The sequence below is a fragment of the Syngnathus leptorhynchus genome, chromosome 14 (assembly GCF_054491065.1).
Source record: "Syngnathus leptorhynchus isolate UIUO chromosome 14, UIUO_Slep, whole genome shotgun sequence".
In the NCBI taxonomy this organism is placed as follows: domain Eukaryota; kingdom Metazoa; phylum Chordata; class Actinopteri; order Syngnathiformes; family Syngnathidae; genus Syngnathus; species Syngnathus leptorhynchus.
The window spans coordinates 6,599,610-6,620,857 of NC_141208.1; the positions used below are offsets into that span (position 1 = coordinate 6,599,610).

General features: G+C 47.8%; 2 protein-coding genes across 14 annotated transcripts; both read right to left on the reverse strand.

Annotated features, from left to right (window-relative positions):
* Positions 1–156: 156 nt before the first annotated feature.
* fam131aa (family with sequence similarity 131 member Aa) lies at positions 157–3,887 on the reverse strand. 4 transcript variants are annotated; one of them, XM_085930532.1, is made up of 6 exons: positions 2,828–2,947; positions 2,632–2,743; positions 2,307–2,483; positions 918–1,061; positions 714–793; positions 157–634 (listed from the first exon to the last, which is right to left on the reverse strand). In XM_085930532.1, exons 1-6 carry the CDS (start codon positions 2,885–2,887, stop codon positions 470–472), a joined length of 738 nt encoding a protein of 245 aa, XP_085786658.1. In that variant the 5' UTR covers positions 2,888–2,947; the 3' UTR covers positions 157–469. The 4 variants fall into 4 exon arrangements, with proteins under 4 accessions (XP_085786658.1, XP_085786657.1, XP_085786656.1 ...); XM_085930531.1 differs by lacking the exon at positions 2,828–2,947 and adding an exon at positions 3,654–3,887 and having other exon boundaries at positions 157–793; XM_085930530.1 differs by having other exon boundaries at positions 157–793.
* Positions 3,888–4,586: 699 nt separating this feature from the next.
* On the reverse strand, positions 4,587–21,241 carry eif4g1a (eukaryotic translation initiation factor 4 gamma, 1a). Of its 10 annotated transcripts, XM_085929740.1 has the most exons (32): positions 20,759–21,241; positions 17,673–17,795; positions 17,487–17,573; positions 16,984–17,016; positions 15,258–15,437; positions 15,079–15,178; positions 14,120–14,230; positions 13,017–13,207; positions 12,742–12,834; positions 12,532–12,607; positions 11,611–12,453; positions 11,261–11,349; positions 10,947–11,127; positions 10,630–10,763; positions 10,328–10,447; positions 9,810–10,214; positions 9,532–9,678; positions 9,234–9,467; positions 9,056–9,160; positions 8,609–8,902; positions 8,407–8,512; positions 8,235–8,331; positions 7,827–8,158; positions 7,609–7,724; positions 7,361–7,533; positions 7,158–7,283; positions 6,905–6,986; positions 6,720–6,818; positions 6,447–6,590; positions 6,257–6,338; positions 6,045–6,182; positions 4,587–5,737 (listed from the first exon to the last, which is right to left on the reverse strand). In XM_085929740.1, the coding sequence occupies exons 2-32, from the start codon at positions 17,745–17,747 to the stop codon at positions 5,556–5,558; spliced, it is 5,175 nt and encodes a 1,724-aa protein (XP_085785866.1). In that variant the 5' UTR covers positions 17,748–17,795; positions 20,759–21,241; the 3' UTR covers positions 4,587–5,555. The 10 variants fall into 10 exon arrangements, with proteins under 10 accessions (XP_085785866.1, XP_085785860.1, XP_085785858.1 ...); XM_085929734.1 differs by lacking the exon at positions 14,120–14,230 and having other exon boundaries at positions 8,404–8,512; positions 13,017–13,204; positions 20,759–21,226; XM_085929732.1 differs by lacking the exon at positions 14,120–14,230 and having other exon boundaries at positions 8,404–8,512; positions 20,759–21,226.
* Positions 21,242–21,248: the final 7 nt, after the last annotated feature.

Genomic DNA, 21,248 nt, shown 5'->3' on the forward strand with positions numbered 1-21,248 from the left:
TCCTTTGGAGGCCCTCAACAGAGTTTGAATACTATTGCAGTACCAAATCTAATCATGCAATAGCATCCCTGGAAAGTTAGAAAGAAAAAAAAATGACAGCCCGACACGATGGTTTGAAGCTGCTAGCAAAAAACGACTCGTGAGCTCCCCCAGAAAAAGTCACCTTGTATTTTGACGTGTGCAAGGACATTCAGTATCAACATCCACGTGACACAGCATGAACCCCGATAAAATACAACACTACAAAATATTCCATAGAAAAATGACGCCATAGCAACACTTGACACCAAAACTTTGTACAAAACGGACAGCGTTACATTCCGCTCGCATTTCTCCAGTGGAGCTTTTGGACTGAAAATAGACTTGGAGAGGAGGAGGAGGGGGGTGGGGTGAAGAAGAAGGAGGACACAAGGCAAAGCAGAACAGATGACGTCATATCCACCATGAACGACATGGACGACACATCACATCAAATACTCTTTATCCTCCATCTTGTCTCCTTGCTCCTGGTTCTCTTGGTCATCCTCGTCCAGGGACGCCACCCCGGAGGAGGACCGGTCCAACGGGAAGCGGTCGGAGCTCCACGCCCGAGCTTCCTGGAACACCTCATCCTCTTCCTCCTCGTCCTCTTCTCCTGGAGATTCCGAGTGAGAGGTCGAGTAGCAGGAATCAAAACGGCCGGGCCTCCACTCGGGTTTGTGGTGGACGCACACCTCGCCGCCGTTGCCTTCCTCCTGGAAAATGCGTTCACGCCGGATCCGAGCTGGGCAGGTTGGATCGCACGTTGCGGAGTCTAAGGGAGGAGGAGATAGTCAGAAAACCTACGTGGATGGAAGAGATGGGGAAGGGAGTCTTTGGTCAGTGATGGAGGATGGCAGATGATGTGGAAGTGCTTTGGGGTGGGGTAGGTGGGGTACCTGCTGTGCTCCGAGGAGGAAAATCGGCGTGAGGGCCCGCTTTGGCGTCTTCGTCGTTGGAGTCCTCCTCGTCCGCGTCATCCTCGTCTACCGACGCCCACGCTCGCAGCTTGGCCTCGGCGATGGCAAACTGCTCGGCCACGCCTTGGAGGGGGGAGCGATTGAGTTGTGTGGGGTTTAGACCCATTGCGGGTCAAAGTGACCCACTTCAAAATTGACCCATTTGAAGCAGGTCAAATTGACCAGTTGACACAATTTTGTTAAAAATTCACTTGGACACATTTTCATGTTAAGTCCGAATCGATTGAAAGAACAACAGTCGAGTCTTTGTGCCCTATTTTTGTTCTGAGCGCAGTCTAACGGTCCTACTGACCCATTTTCAAATGTAAAACTTTCCGAATATTGTATTTTAAAACATACTAAAATTTTTGTATTCAATTTAATTAAGTGAGAACCGTATTAGGCGGACCCCGATATCAAAAGGGATGCCTTTTGACTCAGATAAAAGCAGTGCCTTGGCTCGGTCACCGTTGGGGTAAAAACTGTCAAGTGTTTTGATTGCAGATAAGCGGCGCCACTTTGCACTAAGCAGCTAACGTCACGGCGGCCGAGGATGGCGACGAGTCATAGTCGAACAAGAAGAACGACAAGTGGTTCTGGCAGAGCCAGCCGCCGCCATCTGCTCGCCACCGAGACCTGCCGATCTGCTCCCAGGAGACGATTAGGGGATTAGGTGCCTGGCAAAAGGTCAGAGGTGCCACATGATTATGCCGCTAAACCCGACCAAGTCAAAAGATGCAGAGCAATCAAAAAGAGGAGAAAGCTTCTTGCAGCATCTTAAGATAATTTATGGAGCTCAAATTGCATCAGCAATAACAATATATTTTTTGTGTCCAATATTTGGTGACATACTTTTATGGAATATCCATAATTACAAATGAAAAGATGTTAAACTATTGGTTTGTTCATTACAAATAAAATTCCAAATGGTGTATTCTAATTTAAACACAATTAAGGAGAATGCTGTGAATGATGAATGAATAAAATAGTGCATGAAATGCTTTTTAATTACAAATATTAACAATATTTCGATTTAGGCTCTTCTATTTTTTACGGCATATATAAAGGCTTGTATTCACAATCCTTTGTTTTTAAATAAATGACATGGTGCATTAAATTGCGATACCTAACAAAATTGCAAATATGAACAATTCATTTAAGGACATTTGAATAGAAATGGGGAAAAGGAAAAACTGATTTTTCCTACGCATAATAGGGTAACGCATAAATAATAGAAGAGCTCATCTCGACATTCACATGATAATTATGCAAAATATAAATCCACCTGAATAAAAGTGTGTTTGCAGTTTGTGAGTGTGTGCGTCGTACCTGCGGCGAAGCGAGCCTCCTTCTCGCCTTCGCTCAGATGGCAGTAGGAGTTGAAGTGTGCGGCCTGAGGGGGGTTCGCCGGTTTGGGCCAACCTTTCCATTCGATGAGGTGGGCCACCCGGCCCTGGGCCAGCGAGGTGGGCTTGGTCACATGGTCCCTCACCGCCTGAGAGATGCCTGTGTGGTGACAGTCCCACTTCACGTTGACTGTCAAACTCTCAAATTTAAAGAGCACCATTGTATATATTTTATATTCAAAATCAAATGAATCACAACACATATTATTTCATATGGTTCCAAGATGAAAAACGTTGAGGCCATTTACCATTCAAGGAGGATCTAGCTAACGCTGCAAACTCATGGATGCCCACACTTTTCCGCGAGTCCGCCGAAGATTTGCCTGACTTTGGAATCATGTCACTCTCCTCGAATTTCACCTGCAAGTCACAACAGTGGATCGTCGTCACAGGAAATAAAAGAAACAAACCCCCCCCCCCCCCCCCAAAAAGAGACTTTCTCACCTCTTGGCCCTCCTGCCATCTCCTTTTGCTACTCCTGGAGCTCTGGCTCATAGCATGCATGCCTGCGCACCGTCTCGGTAAAACTAACAACCGCAACAGGTTGGCTGGCTTTCAAAGCTTTGGCCCTGGCCTACATTGTTAAGCTAACCAAATGGTTGCACAAAGGTCAGAGTGCAGGGAGGTGGGGTTCAAGCATATGGCGTGTAGTAAGCAGCTCAGGCCCAGCTTGCCGCTGCAAATCCCCATTCGAGGCGATAGTGCCACCAAGAGCACGTCATGCATAGTGGGACGCCCATCACAGACCCACTTGGATTGAGTTCTCCATACTAAGGTGCTCTAGTAAAATGTACTTCAACTGGATAGCGACCAATCAACTATACACAAGACAGTAATTAATTATTATTATTATTTATTTTTATAATTATTATAATAATAATTATTATTATGCAGCGCAACCACACTATTACATTTCGGAACAAATGTTTTTAAAATAAAAGAGAGAGCACTACTGTCAAACAATGGGTGTACCTAATAAAGTGACGCACGCTGCACACGCGGTTGACCAACAAGTGGGCTTGAGTTAAAGCCGCCTTGAGCAGCCCTCCTTGCGGGGGCGAATCAGAGGAGGCTGGGGGGGGGGTGTTAAGAAACGGTGCGTTCAAGTACCGCAGCGCTGCACATGCGTGACGTCAGGGCCTGCAAACGATGCAGTTACGTAGCAAAAACAAGGCAGGGGGCCGCGGGGATGGCGCTCCTGACCCCCCCGACCCACACACGTCGTTCTGTCTGCCTCACGTCCATCCATCCATCCGTGCGGCCACCTTACCTGTAAATCACATCGCTCATCCTAAAAGCGTGGAGCGGCGTCCGACCCAAAGACGATCAACAGATTCCAAGGGAGGAGAAAGCACGTCAGTCCTCGCGCGCTGTCACGCCGCTGCCGCCGCCGACGAGCCGAGCATCCTCAACCACTCCGTCGTCCGACGTCGGCCACGGAAGGAGGAAGAGGAAAATGAAGAGGAGGCACCATGGATCGCTCGGAAGGCTGAATGTCTGCCGATATGGCGAGCGTTATCAAGGCGGTGGCACACCCCGCCCCTATGGTACCCCCTCTTTTGTAACCCCCGCCATTGCCCCCCCCCGCCTCCTCCCCGACATGAGGGCATTTATATATTTTTGCAGACTAAGTGCATTCAACTGTATGATTCCTCCACGTTATGTAATAAACTTAACGTAAATTTTCTTTTACATTTTACGGTGGTAGATGCACATTTCAATACTATAATTTTGGTGATTGAATCAGAAATTAAATTTTCTAAATGTGCTAAATTATAGATGATCACACTACATGACAAAGATAAATTTCACAAGAAAAAGGCGATGTTATGTGAAGTTTTATCGTGATCAAATCTACATATCGTGCTTAATTTCACATGTGAAAGGTTTCACATTTTGTGTTTTCATGACATTTACAGAAATAATTTTGATGTAATGTGATAAAGGCAATGTCATATGATAGATTTGACACAAGTTCAATTTTTTCTAAGTATATACAACTTGCGAGATTAGTAAATATTCAATTTTCTCTATAATATGAATGATACAACTTTTCAATCTTGAAAATATACAACTGCTAGTTAAACTGCAAAGATAATCTTCTAAATATACGACGCCAAAGCAACCTCGGCACTTGAAATACCTTCTACAAGTCGAGTGTCTCGTAGACTGGCTGTTCCGTGTCAGAAAAAATATTCTTGACTGCAACTTAATAAGTCCTTTATTTGCAATGTTCCTCAACTTTCCAGTTTCCGATGCAAAAGAAGCCAAAATTTCTTAAATAAAGAAAGCAAAAAAAAATATATTTACAAAATTCCAATAAAACTAATAATCAAAGGATTATCTAAAGCACCTCTCTGCATCCGGACAACTGCATTATTTCAAAAATAACCACAAAACAAAAAACATGTTTTTAATTAGTATATATTTACAGAATGCTCCAGAAAGGAGTTTCCCACTTGATGTAGAAAAAGGCTTCCGGATATTTTCTGCTTTAACTTTCTATAACGTGTCAAGTCAATTTCTATAGATTTCAAGTTTTAATGGCGATTGGGTGGTGAAGTGTCCCTCCGCAGCAGAGGTAACAGAGACCAAGAGTCAGTCGGCGTGATGGCGAGGAAGCATTGTGATCACACCGCATTTGCCCGTCCTCTTAAAATCCCAGCAAGAAAAAAAAAAAAAAAAAAAAAAAAGGGGGGGGAGAGAAGAAATGGGCGAGGGAGCAAAAAAATATATAAAAATAAAAAAATTACCCAGCCAACAAGGTGATGTCGCCTTTTAGAAACGTACTTCTGTTATGCTGGGCAAACCGCTACTGACAATCATCTCAGTGATCGGTCAAAAAAAAAAAAAAAAAAGTCTGCGGTGTGGTAATTTTCAGTGATGTGGCGGTAATATGTCACAACCTGCATGAACCATCCTGCTGAATTACTTTTCAAGTTTATTTTATGAGGAGAGCAGGTCAGTGAGTGGGGAACAATGAAGGAACAGGGCGGAAGGGGAGGAAAGAACTGATTGTTTTCGGAGTCCATCCCTCGACAACAATGACAACAAAAAAATAAAGATATTTTTCCTCATTGAGGATTTTGATTTTGAGTCTGCCTCGTCGGCAAGATCGTCCCCTCGAGTCGCGACCTACTCGTCGTTCGGGCCAACAGAGGGCGGCGGCGTTTCAGTCCTTGTCGGACTCAGGCTCGGGCTCACGCAGCCAACTGAAGAAGGTGGTGACGGACTTGAGGGCCACGCCTTTGCCGTTTTGCTCCGCCGCGTCTTTGCTGGATTCCCACTTGTAGAAGGCATCCTCCTTGATGACGTCGGCGTCGTACAGCGCGTCAAAGAACATACGCAGGAGGTCTGCAAAGGTGACATTCACAAGTACATGTTTATGTCAATGCCAAGTACCGCATAAAAATAAAATAATCATTTAAAAAATGGGAATTGAGACACCATTGGAGCAGGAATTGAAATGAAAAATCAGATCTGGAATCATTCAAATTTGACCCAAGCCAAACACAATACAGACAAAACTGCACTTAAATACTGAATCATGCCAAGTAACTTTGATGGCTAGAGTGGGACTAGAATCGAGAAATTCTGGAACATCCCCTTCAAATAGGGCGTATTATCAAGCGATTGAGCTGAGGGGAAACGCAAGACTCACTTGCAGGTTGCTCCATCTGCACCATGAGTGCCTGCAGGGCGTAGAGCGCCTGCAGCTCTTTCTCCTCGTCGCTCAGGAAGCCCTGCAGAAGGGCGGCTCTGTTGTTGATCAGCGGCAAGTCCACCTTGTACGGGTCTCCTGAGGAAGCCACACGCCATTGAAAAAAGGCAATTTTCAAGTTAAAAGCTAAGCTAAGACGGCAGCTGACTTACCTATGATGGCCAACTGGCACACGGCGGTCATGAGTGCACGTACAAAATGGTTGGAGGAGCTCTGCTGCTTATCCAGGTTGGCCTGAATGAAAGGAGGAGGTGTTAGGTTTTGGGCTTTTTTTTTAGCTGTTCATTTTCTTGGAGGAATTTTTTTTATTTTTCTTTGCGCTCCAAAGAAGCGAGTAGGCACCTCCACCCAGTCTTTGATCCGCTGGTCGCTGGCCTTGTCGCGAAGGAGGCGCTCCAACTCTTGCCTGAGCTCGTCCCCACTCAGCAACTTTTTAGTGCTCTCCTTGGACTCCTCCTGCTCCTTGCCTGTTGTGAATTCCACTTTCTGAAAGAAACCCAAAAATTGGCTTCATTAAATAATTTGGGCCTTTTAGGTCTTCATTGAGCACATACTGAAAAGGAACACAACCTGTTAGCATGTCAACAAATCCCACCCTGACATTCCGTAACGCACCTGCTCTGTAACAAACTTGTTGACATCTTCATCCTTGGCCAGGAAGTCGCTCCAGTTTAGTCCTGCCTCTTTCCAAAGGGTGCCGACTTTACTGCGAGTCTAGCGTCAAAAAACACGGAAACACTCAAAAATCCGCATGGTCTCTTGCAACAAATGACGAAGGCGGCGGTGATGTAAGAACGTACCATCCCTTTGCAGAGCGAGTGGAGGATTTGCACCAGCAGCACGCCGGCCTTCCCCAGAGGCAAGAGCGGCTTTGCGATCTCCCTGGAGGAACAATTAAGACACTGTCGAGCTTTGCGCGGAAAGTGAAGGCAACGTCTTCAAAGCTCAAGTGTCTTTAGAATTGCTTGTCTACAGATGTGATGGCACCGCATCAAGTGTGAAATTAAACAACCGTGTAAATATTTGATCTGCCTGAATTTTTTCTTAGCTCACCTGAAGAGCTGCCCCATTGGGATGCCGCCCTCAAGGAGCATGGGGGTGATGATTTCAGCCAGGTAGAGCCAGATGTGAGGTATGTCTATGGCCATGTCTTCGGCGATCTCCAGGATCTCGAGAAGTCTGCGACAACAAAAGCACGAGCAACTCGTTTTTGCGGGAGTTCGGCACATGTTGGTGAACATCGAGCCGGGCCTCACCCTTTGAAATACTGCGCAACGGGCATGGTCCCCGAACTGGTGAGTTTGTGTAGCAACATGCCTATGTGCTCGCGAGCAACAGTGGTGCGTTCTAGCGTGGCCTCCACGCCCTGCCGCACGAACACGTACAGCAACGCGCTGCTGTTGAGCTCGGCCACGCACTGCAGCGCCTCCTACAGCGCCGGAGGAAGACAAAGGCGTTAAGAGCCGTACGGTGGGTTGGGCGGCCGCAATGGCGCCGCTCGTACCTTCAAATCATTGATGTGGAGGAACTCTTCGATGATGGCGGTGGACTTCTTCTCAAGCTCCTCTTCTGTCAATGCTGGTTTAGGAAGAGAAGGAGCGGGTGCACTCTCGTGCTTTGCTAAAAATGAGGAGATAAGAAAAAGAAATACAATAATATGTTCTACTTTGAAAACCTCAACATTCCTGAGTTGTAAAAGTTAACATTTGGCCTTGCTCATACCCGGAAGGTCTTTGCTGGGGGCTATGTCCGGGCCTCGTCCGTCCCGGCTGCCCCGGTCCCGGCTGCCCCGGTCCCGGCTGCCCCGGTCCCGGCTGCCCCGGTCCCGGCTGCCCCGGTCCCGGCTGTCCGTCATGCTGGCCACGCGGCGCACGGGCTCATTGGTGGGCTTGTTATCACCGCCCCTCCCACCGCGCTCCTCCGTTTCTCTGCTGAAGCTCCGCTTGGTGATTTGGCTTCGACTGCTTCTGTCGTCGCGGTCGAAGCGGTCGAATCGACCTCGGTCCCGATCCGCCCGCTCTCTGTCGCCGCCTCGCTCACGGCTGGAGCTCGGCCTGCCGATTTGAACAAATGTAAGCGCGGTTTCCAGGTGCATATAAATGAAGATAAGATACTGAGAACACTGTAGACCTCTGTGGAGCTCTACGATCCGAGTCTGAGGACAAGGAGCTGGACTGCTGCAGGGCACCGAAGCGGTTCACGGTGCTGGTCGTCGGCCGACCAGAGTCTAAATTGGGAAGGAAAGGACACGTTTAAAATGGCCACAGTCAAAAAGACATTTAGCATGGAGAGGGACTACTACCTTGGTCTCCAGTTACGGTTTTGACTCCCGTTCCTCCGCTGCTACCTTTGCCCCAGCTTTTGCCTAACGGAGCCAACCGCTGATTATTGAGGTCCGGATTGTCGAGCTGCATGAGAAGCACGAGTCAAAACGGAAAGATGAATGAGAGAGTTCAACATTCCGATGGAACCATGTTATGCAAAGTTTACTTAAGGAACCTTACCTTTGTGATCTTGAGGCGAGCTGTGTCGTAGGGCCTCTTGGTGATGGGCACCGTGTTCCAGCCCTCATCCTGGGGTTGGCTGCCCCGGCCACCTCCCGGCGTGTGAGGACCCCGGCCGCCCATACCTCCACCCATCCTGCCGCCGCCTCCTCCTCCTCCTCCACCCGTGTCTTTTTTGGACATGAGCTGTTGCTGGACTTTGATCTGCTCCCTGTGCTCTTCCATCTCCGCGTCCTTGTGGATCTGCTCGATAGTTTTAGGACCCTGGTCTCCTCTACGCGGCACCCAGTTACACTGCGGCAAAGGTGACGGAGGAAGGTTAGAAAACAAGAAGCTTTCATTAATGCCTTTTGTCTCGCCAAAGGATGGTTTAGAATTCCCAGACGAGGCCTGGGCTTGGTCCACTTGAGACGAATGCCTCTGCAGAAAAGAACATGTAACATTTACCCGTCTGAGGTCCAAGACATCTTGCATCACGAAGCGGATTCGGGATGATGTTTTCTTCTCTTTGATGATCTTTCCCATTTGATGGAAATACTGATCCATAAGAGGCTGAGTTGGACAAAGAGAAACAATTCAGTCATGGATCCCAACAGTCATGGAATTCGGGGTTAATATCTGAAACCTTGGCTTTCTCGAAGTCCAGGTCTTTGCCAATGGTGGAGAGCAGTCTGCACAGACACTCCAGAGACTCTTCGTCGTGATTCTTCAGTAGTTTGACCACACAGTCGTGCATGATGGCTGCCGTTAGCATCTTGAGCTTGAAAAGTTCCCCGATGAACTTGATGTTGCCCAGCGAGCGCCGCCTGGCCTTGTCTCGGCCCTCCTCGAGCTCCAGGCGCAAGCGCTCACGATCCTCCTGCGGGTACCGCGCAAAGCGGGTCAACATGCGGCTGGTGGCGGCCGGTGACTTGATGACTTACCTCTTTGGCAGCCTCCATCTCTTTTTGCTTTTTCTCAAAGAACTCGTCGTCATCCTGGTCCTTTTCAAACTCTTTCTGGCAGCGGTTGACCAGCAGTTTGTGGAAGGTGACGCTACATCCTGGTTTGTCTGTGGCGGGGACTTTCAACTGAAGACAAGACAATTGTTATTCTCAGAGGGTGAGTCCACCTTATTGGATAACCTACGACCCTAAGAATCGATTTTCATTGTCGGTGGAGTGAACGAACGGCCGAATCACAGCACACGAGCGCCACTTACCCCCGAAAGGCAGCGGCACATGTTGGCGTAGGCCACGGAGAAGCTGGGCTCCGAGATGGCTTTCTCAAAGATGAGGTCGATGGCGCCCTTCAGTCTTTCCTCCGTGTCGATGGTCAGCTCCTTCACCTGATTCATCAGCTCCTGGAACTTCTGCGGCGTCAGTTTGTTGAGGATACTGCGCAGTCGCTTCAAGAGCTCTTGCGTTTGGGCCTGCGCAGGCGTGAGCTCTTCATCGGTCGTCGGTGCGGATTCATCCTCGCTGCGGCCACGGGCGCTCTTCTTGGTCGAGGGCTTCCAGGCGTTCTCCGCTTTGTTGAGCTGCACGTCGTCGTTGAGCGACATGCTGGTGATGATCTTCCGCGGCTCTTTCCGCTGACCCTGCTGGGAACGCCGTGGTCCGGGGGGCTAAAGTGGGAGAGCGACAGCATTTTACTTATTTACTTTTGACGAGCGAATCAGCCTTCTTTGTTCTCTATCCATTTGAGTCATTTGAACGCGCAAACAGGAACAACACGTACCGGTCCGCGCATTCCTCCGACTGATCTGCTGCCCAGGTTGCCCAAATACGAGGGGGTGAAATCCATGCCAACATTCATCGTTCGAATTGGGTCCGCGGGCCGCAGCGAAGGCTTGATCACCTAAAACGGAGAACACAATTATTGCCTTCCTGAATTTAATAGATCAGAACAGTCAGACATTTTTATATCGACAAATGGCTTGAAATTCTCAAGTTGCAGTTTTTTTTTTGAAGACCACTTCTTCACTTGCCTCCACTTTTTCTAGCAGAGAATTATTTTCTGTAGAACGGGAATGTGCCCACCTTGTCCAGAACCACGTCGTTGATGACGGGCAGTCCTTCGGGTTTGTTCATGCTGGCGCTGCTGTACTGGAAACCCAGCAGGAACTTTCGGTCGTAGCGCTTTTTCTCTTCAGGGTTTATTGGCTTCCAGTGTTCTGTGGTGACAAAAGAAGACAAATTGAATAGAAGCGGGGAGAAATTCAAGTGCCTATACACACGCTCAAAACCCCAAAAACCAAACGAGCACAGTATCTTGATAGATTTGGTCACAACCTGATAGAGCAGAAACTCCAGATCATTTCTGGCAGCGGTTGCTCTATGCAACTTTGCCCACCCACCTTCTTTGTACTGGTATTTCTTGTCACTGGACTCAGCTTTGGATTGCGGTTCTGCATTCTGCTTGTCCTCTTTCTCCTCCCAGGTCTCATCTGCCACCTCGGCGGGAGGTTCAGCTGGAGCAACAGGGACGGGGTCGGCCTGAGTGGACGAGGGCTCAGAGGCGGGCTTGGCATCCGGCTCCTGGGGTCGACAAAACAAGAACCCGCAGTTTGTCTCGAGCGGTGTTTTAAAAGAAAAGCCGGCCCAAAATACTGATGACATCTAGGCGGGCTTGTTGCAATCTTCTTTTGTTCTGCGGCCTGCTGATACAAACCTCTGTGAACGCATCGAGGAGGTCTCCGATGGCCTCCTTCTTGTTGATTTCCTTCATGTTCCTCCTCTTCTTTGGCACAGACGTAGCAGCTTCAAGAGGAGAACGTGATTAGCAAGTCTTTGATGCAGCACCCAACCTTCCCTGGCTGTATTGCATTTTTATTTAAAAAATTTTTTTTTTTTTTTTTTTTTTTTTTTTTTTTTAAACAACAGCTTTCTGTGTTTTTACAGTACAAGAGCACTTTTGTGCAACAAAATGCTCCCCCAAATGTGCATGTTTCTTTAAATTATGTTTCTAAATTTCTTTAATAATAATCTTTGTTCTTTGTATGCGATCATAGGCAAGCTTACCTTGCATAGTAAATTCCTCTGTAGGAATGTTGACAGCGACAGGAGGGACGTCCTCAGTTTTTGCCACCTTGACAACTTCCCTATTTTTCTCTTCCGCCACCAGCAGCACCTCCTTCTCCTTGAGCTCCATCTCCTCCACGACTGGCACTGCAGTTTTAGCCACAGGTTCAGATTCCTGAGATTGAGAAGTGTCTGGCTGGTCGCAGGGTGTAGTGTCTTCTTCAGCGAGTTCCTCTACATCCTGAGGAAGGCCGTTAGAGAGAGGAGGCTGAGCCGGTTCGGCCGGCGTGGCTTCAGGTTCGGGAGTTGTTGAAGCGGCGGGCTCCTGTGGCGAGACGGAAGACTGTGGTGCTTCCGTCACCATCTCTGTAGGCATTTCCTGTGTTTCCGAATCAATGGGGGCTACGACTTCTGCAAGTTCACCAACAGGCTCTACTGGTTTGACCTCGGTGGACCCTTCCTCTTCCTTATGCACTTCCTCCACTTGTTGCTTTTCTGGCGCTTGCTCGCATGGAGCCGGGGCGGCCGGTGGTTTCTCCTCTTGCGCCGTCGAAGGAGCGGGGCAGACGGGAGCGTCTACCGTGTCAGCGACGTCGGCGTCGACTTCAACTTCCTCCACGCAGGAAGAGGCCGCTGTAACGGGAGAGAGGAGAACGGGAACTGGCCGCTCCTCCGCCAGTTGGGACGCCACCTCGGGAGCCAGGTCAGAGGCGTCGGGTTCCAATTCTGCGGCCGGCGCGTTCTGGTTGTCTGCTTCCTGTGAGGCCTCAAACGCAGGTTCAGGGTTTGTGGTGGGAGGAGGTGGTGGGGTTTCAACACTGCCAAGCAGCTCTAGGTTGTCATCTGGCGGTCCAAATAAAGATCAATCAATACAACTATGTCATGGTCGTGAACAATGTAGACGTGAGGAAAGGCACACACCTGATCTTGTGGCTGCTGTAACAGGCGGAATGACTTCACCGTTAGTCTGTGCGGGTCCGGCTTCTGTGGTGTTGGCCTGCAATCACGCAAGGTACAATCAAGAGGTAAGCTAGCTGGTAAAAACTCAGTAAACCATCGAAAATGTTTTTTTTGTCATTCTGGCTTCAAACGCAGTTCAAGTTCCTCGTTTGTGTGGTTTAGGTTTCTTACTTGCGGTGGAGTCGGTGTAGTGGCGGACCTTCCACCAGACATGATCTCCTCCGTGATATCTTGTCCGCCCCGGTTGGGGTCACGTATTCTGATCTGTTGTGAGGAAAGGCCAAAGTGTGGGTTAGGATTCTATAAGCCTCCATTCATGGTACGTAAACATCGACCGACAACCAGAGGTTTTTTTTTTTCTCCCTCAACTTTTTGTTATTTTAAATTAAAAGGGGAAAGTTCCACATTGAACAAACAATAGATTTGCTCTCCATTCAGTTAGTGACCTCAGACAAGAGGTCCGCTGCCCTTTTGTTGGGACACACTACCGGTTTACGTTCCCTCTTTGGTGGGCCTTGTGTCGGTGCCGGAGGCTGCTGAGGAGGGGGGGCTGGTTGCTGTTGCTGGGCAGGGTTGATAATGACCTGTGCGGGCTGGACAGACGCAGAGTACGATGGCTGAGCCGAGTAGTATGCTGCTGCAAATTGGAATTTGACAACAACAAGAAAAAAGGTCAACAATGAGCAAAAGACATGCTTCTTTAATACTGTTTGCTTTTTAAAAGACAAGACCAAACCCTAACTTTGGAAACAAAAAGTCATTGCAGATGTCCATTGCTCACTCAAGTGAAGTCTGTAAAAACTAGCGCATCGGGTTTTATGGAAATATATTTTGGGTTTTTAAATTGGACCCATAAAAGCTTGCGCAGTACAGATTTGCATTGTAATTTACGGCTACGACATTTCAGAAAATTAAATTCCCGCTTTTGCTGAACCTGACAACCGATATGAATAAATATATTGATGTCTCTGAACGATTGCACTGAGTCTTTATCTTCCAGTATTTGTATTTCAATTACACCCCCCCCCCCCCCCCCCAAAAAAAAAATAATTAAACAAGAAGCTGAGCAAGCAAAGTTACAAGAGATGTTTTAACCATGAAGCGACTAATTGGGTTCGTGGTTCAGGTTTGGTATTTATTTAGAATTTGCTTCAAGGTGCTGTGAACATTTCAAAATGCTCGAGCATCCCTCGCCATCTAACTGGACGGCGGCCACTGAGCACAGTCAGGTTGTAACAAAGTTAAGCAAAGACATCAGATGGATATAGGTGGTCGATTTGAGGGTCAAACACCTGCTGTGAATTTTGCTTCTCAGCTCCTTGTTGGACAAGAGCAAATAAGTATGACAAGTAGTCAGGCGCATCCCGGAATTCCTCCGCAAAGTCCGATACGCCTAACTCAAAGTGTGTATTTCAACAACACAACAGGCTTCTTGTGAAAGAGCAGCAGCGCGCATGCAGGTCCACTAAAAAGTGAAACACAACAAGAGTGGAGACGAGAGGCACCACTGAAGCTGGCCAACACGCGTACGCGCACGCACACTACTCACCGGGGTAGCGCTGGGAGGTGAGAGGAGCACCGTGGAGAGAGAGACGGCCGTTCTCTCGGCCGCCGCCTCTCCCCCCGCCACCCCGCCTCTCCCTCGCAGCAAGAGAGGGCTCTGAACCAACGCGGCAAAAGGAGGAGGAGCGAGGAATGGGAGAGGTAGGAAGGAAGGAAGGAAGGACGGAAGGAAGGAAGGAAAGAGGACAGGAAGAGACAGATGCAGAATGAGTTATCGAGAGGATTCAGAGGAAGCCGGGTGTTAAAAAGGTCCCATGAAATGAGTATTGGCTGTCTCTTTGGAGTGTGTGTTGTTCAAAATCAGATCTTGGAGGGTTTTAATGTCGTCTCGTGCACGATGCACAGTAACTATTTAGCATGCTACAGTTTTTGGAGAAATGCTTTTATTTGACTTTGTTTTGTTCTGCTGTCTATAGCCAGGTCAGCATTGCAAATGAGATCTGTTCTCAATTGCCTTATCTGGATTAAAAAAAATAAAATACTCAACATAAAATAAAAATGTCATTATTAACAGAGTTGTTTTGCCTCATGTTTTATTTACTATGAACCAAAAATGCACTATACACTTTCAGAAGTGAATTTGAAAGTTGTGAAATTTCATTCCAAAACTGAACATGCTATTTTTTTTGTGGTGGTCTTGAAACATTTCATGGAACCTGTGAGCTGAAACTACAGATAGATAGAACACAGGCCAAAGCGGAACAAAAAGCCACAATGCATGCACCAACCAGTGTTCTGCCCTCCCAAAGAGATTCAACACGGATCAGCCGGACAACAAAACAAAACCAAACAAAAAGAAAAACAATGCAGCCAACCCGGTGAGCGATGAGGTGAAGCTAACATGGCCGCGGACGAAAACTAAACGCTTTCCTTCAACGTGACGGATGATTATGAATTAGTGAGGATGAGCGAGAGGATCCTTTTCCGCGGGCTCACGTCTCTTACCGTAGCCGGAGTATTCAGCAGGGCTGGTTCCCGCATAGAAGCCGGCAGTCCCGCTGGTCACGGGATACTGCTGAGTAGGTGGCATGTATGGGGCCCGGTACTGCACGTGTGGACAAAAGGCACAGAGACAATGAGAGGCATTTCACAGAGCTTCCAGTACTTGAAGGAGCAAAACCGACCTGCCCAGGGGGGATGAAGTAACCCTGAGGGGAGCCAGCGAACGAGAGCTGCTGTTGGGGGATGATCATCATCTGCGAGGTCGGCGGGTAGACGTGGGGGGGTCCGACGGGTCGAGGGCCGCTGTTCGCTTGGACCCTCGGCGTGCTGGTGGCCATCGCAGGACGGTTCGAATAATAACCCTGAAGACGTCGAGAGGTGGGGGGGGACAAAAACATTTGTTAGCAAAAGCGCTCGTCCAGGATTTCTGACCAAACCCGCGTGACGGCATGGCTCCTCTTACGCACACAAACGTCGGATCTGAGATGGATGGAAAACATCACAACGAATGCTAATTGTACACGGCACATTTAGAGAGTACAGTGCTCCCCCTGTTGTATAACGGACGGGTCATTGTGTATGGCCCCGCGACAACACTTTCTAAAAGAGGAAACTCGAGGCCGAGATAGACTTTGGAGTACGTATTTTCAAGTTGACAAGTCTGCTCAAGTCATGCGGCTTCTGCGTAGTATGACAACATGGCTGGCGGCAGCGAGGTTGGCTACAAAGTAATGACTGGACCTCACTTTGGACGTGTCGCTGCGTAACATTTATGTGAGAAACGGGGGTTCACTGCACTTTTAACTTTCAGCACTGGCTGCAGGGAGAGAAATGCCGTTACCTGTAGCGCTCTGTATCCACCCTTCAGCCGCACAACACACAAGCAGAAAGCAAGAGAGAGGGAGTGAGATAAACGTGAAAATGGAGACAGTGTGAACCAGCGAGGCTGTGAGACGTTGACGAGGGGGAGCGGGGATCAGGCAGAGGTGCGGATCTCTCGGGCCCAAGTACTAGAAAGCCTGGCAACGGCGTCTACGCATGCAAGTCCCAAGAGATCTAAAGTCATGTGAGTCACTGGCAGGTTAAGCGGGATCCATTTTGAAGTGAAGAGGCGCATGCAGGCGGAAGGAGTCGGGGCTAACACGACTTAAGGATGTTAATGACTCAAGCAAACTTTTGAACCATGCTGATGAGGGCGGCAACATTGAACAAGGACGAAATTCGCACACTATCTGGTGGTATTGTGGAAAGTACGAGACCATTCGCACCGCAAACTTATTTTAGCGGGGGCAAAGTGTCACCTTTTTTTTTTGGCTCCAAAAATTGCTCTCGACTTGTCCACAGAATGGAAATCAAACGTTGTGCTGCTTGAACGCTTTCAGTGCGCCATTCCGAAACACGTGGTCATCTTTAGGATGCTAGAAGCCCGTGCTGCGTCAATATCATTCATGCCACGCATTCGCATTCCACAAACAAAGCCACCAGCAGTCCAAGTCTTTGTCCTGTGGCTCTTAATGACGTGCTGAGCATGTGATTGTGTAGATAATTAAAAGTCGTGCTTATCAAGGTGTTCTAGCATAGGCGTCGTGCAAAGTCTAATTTAATTTTTAAATATCAAGAGCAGCGACCGGGCTTGTTGGCGGGTAAAAATGTGACATAAGACGGGACTGCTGTCACTTCGAAAAAAATGTTTGACATAAATGCTCAACGTCCCACGCTTACAGTCTCAGAGAAGTCGAGAATTAAATCAATTACCGGAATCGACACGAGACCCAAATGGAAGGCTTTTCTCGTCTCTCCTGTCTAATGTTTGAACGAAAAGCATTCTTGGCTCAGTGGCCAATAACATGCGCGGCGCTACGGCGACATCGGGGAGGCAGGATGGGACTGTGCGGGCGGTGTTAGTACCTGTTGGTGTAACGTACGGGGCCCTGCGGCAAACTGGGAGAACAGCAGAACACAGGAAAGAAGTCAAGATCACGGCCAGAAAAATAAGCAATGACACGCGCGCAACGACACACAAACTAGTTTGGCTCAAGTCGACGAGACGTTGACTTGCAAAGAAAGGGATGGAAATTAAGAGGGGCAATTTGGGAAGTGTTGGAAACTTTCTGTGGGAAGTTGGGGTCATTTAATGAAAATGGAGCTTACGTACATTTTGTCATAACCAGACATCCATGCAAAATAAATCTCTCCTTGCCCACATGCGAGAGCATGAGAGTAATTCCATTTTATTTTTTTTGTCTCAACACAGGGCAAATAAAAAAAGTCCAAAGAACAGTTGAGGTTATTATCCTAAAGCATTTCTAAGAGCCAAATCGCATTTTTGTTATGTTCCCTTAAATTCCCAACTTTCTAAATTGGGAAAAAGACTGGAATGCTTTCTAATAATGGCACACAATGGACCATACCTGTCTTGGCTGGGGAGCCGAGTTCATCTGAGGGGGTGAAGGTGTGGCGAAAACAAGAGACGGGGGCTGCCCGGGTCCGTAGGCGGCCTTGGGGGAGAGAAAATTAAAAAAAAAATAAAGGGAAGCTTTGTCAGGCAAGTATGTGACCACACAACACCGACTTGCGCTGGGGTTGGGGTCACTTACCTGCGTCAATCCGGGGGAGGGGGCGGGGTTTGGGACAGAGGTGGGTCCCGGTATAGGCTGCGGTGGTTTATTCATTTCACGTTCTTTTATGGTTCTGCATTAGGGTGGCGATGTGTTGCCAACCTATTGAGAAAGAGACAAAGGGGAGGGTAAAATTTAAATGAGTGAAAACCACTCACACAATTATTGGTAGCAATTTGCAGCATTACTTTCAGGTTGATAAACTTCATAAATCATCAGAAAATGCAAACAGCACCATCTACTTTGACAGCAAATGAGGGTGTGGTCAGCGGTTTCGCCCATGATAACGCCGCCGCTGCCATCTCCTCCTTCTTTCTCACATTAATTTGCATGGCTTTTGTTGGCCATAGGATAAGTACTTGAGGCCTAATCACATTTGCAAATGATTCAGTTGCTGAGTTTTCACTTGCGGCCGTCTCAATGTATGTCGTTCATCACTGTTTGGAAACCCTCAGCCGAATGCGCACTTCTGGACGGTCGGTAGTAAATTTTAAATAGATGCATTCAAAGTCATTTGACAATTTCAAGCACTATAAAAGCAAATTGGACAAAGTTGGCAGCAGAAAATTATTACAGAAATAGAAAACATTTCAGTTGTTTTGCCTCATTTCATGAATACACCTCTATATAAGGCTGAAAGATTCAAAAGAAAATTGCGGTGTATCAGAGCGCAATTTTCAAACAGCAGGCTTCATTTTGGTCGACAGGTAGGCATTTTTTTTTTTTTATACATACATAATTTAGGGAGTCGCCCCATTTGCTTGATAGGATTTTAGGCCATATTCACAGTGAACTCTTAAAACTGCAAGTCAGAGTGTTTAGTAAATTAACAAGGCTAATTTAAGTAGATAACTGTCTACTGCCTTGCCTTTATTTGAGCGCAAGTCTGACCTTAAAAAACCCAACAAATGGGAAAAGGACCTCGAAAAAAAATCTCATATTATTCCTCAATTGTAATATAGAGGATTAAAAAAAATCTGTTACAATATTTCTCTAAATGGTTCAGCTTCACAAGCAGGAGTGGGAGGCAGCTGGTCCTTCCCTCATGCACCGTTACATCTGGGATCCAGGAGACGGCGCCATAGGAGGAGACGAACTACCTCGCCAGCAGTGGACCACACTGAACCGTTTAAGAACTGGTGTTGGGCGCTTCAACACATCCATGCGACAGTGGGGACTGGCGGATAGTGCGGAGACCCCGAGCAGACGGCCGACCACATCATCAACACCTGCCCCCTATATAGACCACCCTCGGAGGCCGGCCTCTTTGACTTGGGACAAGAGATGCTGGCGTGGCTCCACGACACTAAATTGGAGCTCTGATGTTACACGAAAGAGAGAGAGAGCTTCACTTTAAAGGAGGCGATGGCATCCGTGAGCTTTTCATGCCGATATTTGTCCAAAAGATGAATGATGTCTTTATATCTGGTGAACAAGGTGGCTTGACAATTGGCACATTTTGTTCAATCCGCCAACCATCCCGGAAATATTTGCTTTGGGAAGCCACAGACTCAAAGTCACCCCACTGAGTACATAGAAAGAAAATCTGATCAACAGGGTTTATCGATTCACTTTTGTAATACATTCGTTAAATATCAAGAGACTGTGAAGACGGCATAGTTGAAGTTGTGTGCAGATGCAACTTGATTAGAAACTTGGACAATCAGCAACTGCATTTTTTGTCAACTACAAAACAACTGTGGAAACCCCGAAGTCAATACTTTGTTCAACAGCACACTACTTGAACTGAATTAAAAACAACCACTAATGTTAAATGCAGAGGACAAATTTCACCACACCCAGATGTGTGTGTGACGATCATTGGGACTTTAATTTTGACACACACTACTTGACAATAATTGTTGTATTACTTGCAAAGTGACTTTGTGGACTCTCAGTAGTTGAAATTGTTATGTCACGAGCGGTCTGGTGGTGAGGGAGAAATGGGAGAAAATGGACACCTGAGGTCAAAGCTCAGTTTTAGCGTCAATGGCCTGAGCTTTAAAAAACAACATCCACAATCAATAAACACAACGACTCATTTGTGTACTTTTGAAAAAAAAAATGTGATATTTTAACACGAACGTAGTTGGCAATGTTACTTCTGGAATCGTCTTGCTAACACGGCGACTGACGTTAGCATTAGCCAGCGCCATGCTCTTTTCAAAGAAACTCGTGGTTAATCCTCACTAGGTTTGCTCGGTATCTCGAGCAAACCCAGAGTTGAAGGAAACCCACGGAGAAGTTAAGACTGAAATTCGGAGAGCTACCAGGGAGAGTGGGCCGACATTGCCGATGAAACCAGGAGGAGAAAGTAGCAGCCAAGCTAATGATACGTGTCCCACTGTCAAGAGACATTTTTGCTTGGCTTATGCTACGTGGCCGGTCGTGGTGTCCCGCGTTATTTCGCCAAAAAGTGCTCTCCGGACGCAACCGACGTTTACCTACTATTGTTCTTTGCCATCACCGAAACAAGCCGACATTCGAAATAGTGCTCCAACCGTCGACATTAGCTACAACGAACGTGGGTCAATGTTAGCGCTGCAACTGTGTCAAGTGGATTTCATTGCAGGCCCCGGCCGACTCTTGGTCACTCTGAATCCGAGGCGATTCGATTTAGTTTATTTTTTTAGTAAAATAACACATCTTGATTCAACAAGACAATTTCGAGCGAGAACCTCAATCACAACAAGTGGGTTCACATCAAAAGTGGCGATACATCGTTGTTTGGGCGAAGGAAAAGAGCGAAAGTAGATGGCGTAGATCCCAAAGGGTGGCAACCGGTTGAAGATTAGCAAGGAGAAGCCCGTGGCTGTAATGCGGCTAATGGTGGTCGCGATTAGCTCAAAACCGCCCCGCAATCCGCACATCGAGAGCTGCAAGACAACTACGTACAAACACGACGCATTTGAACGTTTTCAAACGAGCAGTTTATTTCGTAAGTTTGTCGGCTGAGCTCGAAAATCCACGGCGGGTTGACAACCGGCATGGGGCCTTGTTGGAACGCGGGCTACACAGACAAAATGAAACCCGGCCGACTGTTTCACCTCGAACGGAATTCTTACCAAGATAACGTGTGAAGACGCGGCTGAATTGCAACCCGGGAATCGGCCTCTCGTCGGGTCCTCTCCGGGATTCGTGGTATTGTCACTGCCCGGTGTCTTTACTTCTTTAGGTCCAACACAAACCAAGATGCCCTTCTTCGGCAACTGGCTTAGCTAGCTAGCTGAGGCAAACCGGCTCTACTAGTCCTGTCACTTGATGAAATCCCGGGGCGTGCAACAGTGACAGTGCTGACAAAAATCAAGCAATTTCGTCCTCGACGAGTATTAATGATGATTCCGATGGCCCCGAAAATAGCCCCTGGACCGGAGGTCCATTATCAAGGCGTCGATGGTGACGGATTGCCGGTTAGGTATGTACACAACTGCCGTGTGAGTGAACTCAGAGCGACGCCATAGTGCGCGACGTTGCGTGCCGAGGAAGCCGGTGCCGCCGTGCTCTGCTACCCTGGTGCGTGCGCCGCCTAGCCGTTTGGATCACTTCCGGGTAAAT

Excerpts from the sequence above, each read along its gene's own strand:
- fam131aa (XM_085930530.1), bottom strand. The coding sequence starts at position 2,887 with ATGCATGCTATGAGCCAGAGCTCCAGGAGTAGCAAAAGGAGATGGCAG. Across the intron at positions 1,062-2,306 it reads GGAGGCTCGCTTCGCCGCAG|GCGTGGCCGAGCAGTTTGCC; the intron begins GTACGACGCACA and ends CCCCCCTCCAAG. Across the intron at positions 794-917 it reads TCCTCCTCGGAGCACAGCAG|ACTCCGCAACGTGCGATCCA; the intron begins GTACCCCACCTA and ends CTCCTCCCTTAG.
- eif4g1a (XM_085929740.1), bottom strand. The coding sequence starts at position 17,747 with ATGAATAAACCACCGCAGCCTATACCGGGACCCACCTCTGTCCCAAAC. Across the intron at positions 17,017-17,486 it reads CGGCTCCCCAGCCAAGACAG|TTTGCCGCAGGGCCCCGTAC; the intron begins GTATGGTCCATT and ends CTGTTCTCCCAG. Across the intron at positions 9,468-9,531 it reads AGATGGAGGCTGCCAAAGAG|GAGGATCGTGAGCGCTTGCG; the intron begins GTAAGTCATCAA and ends CGGTACCCGCAG.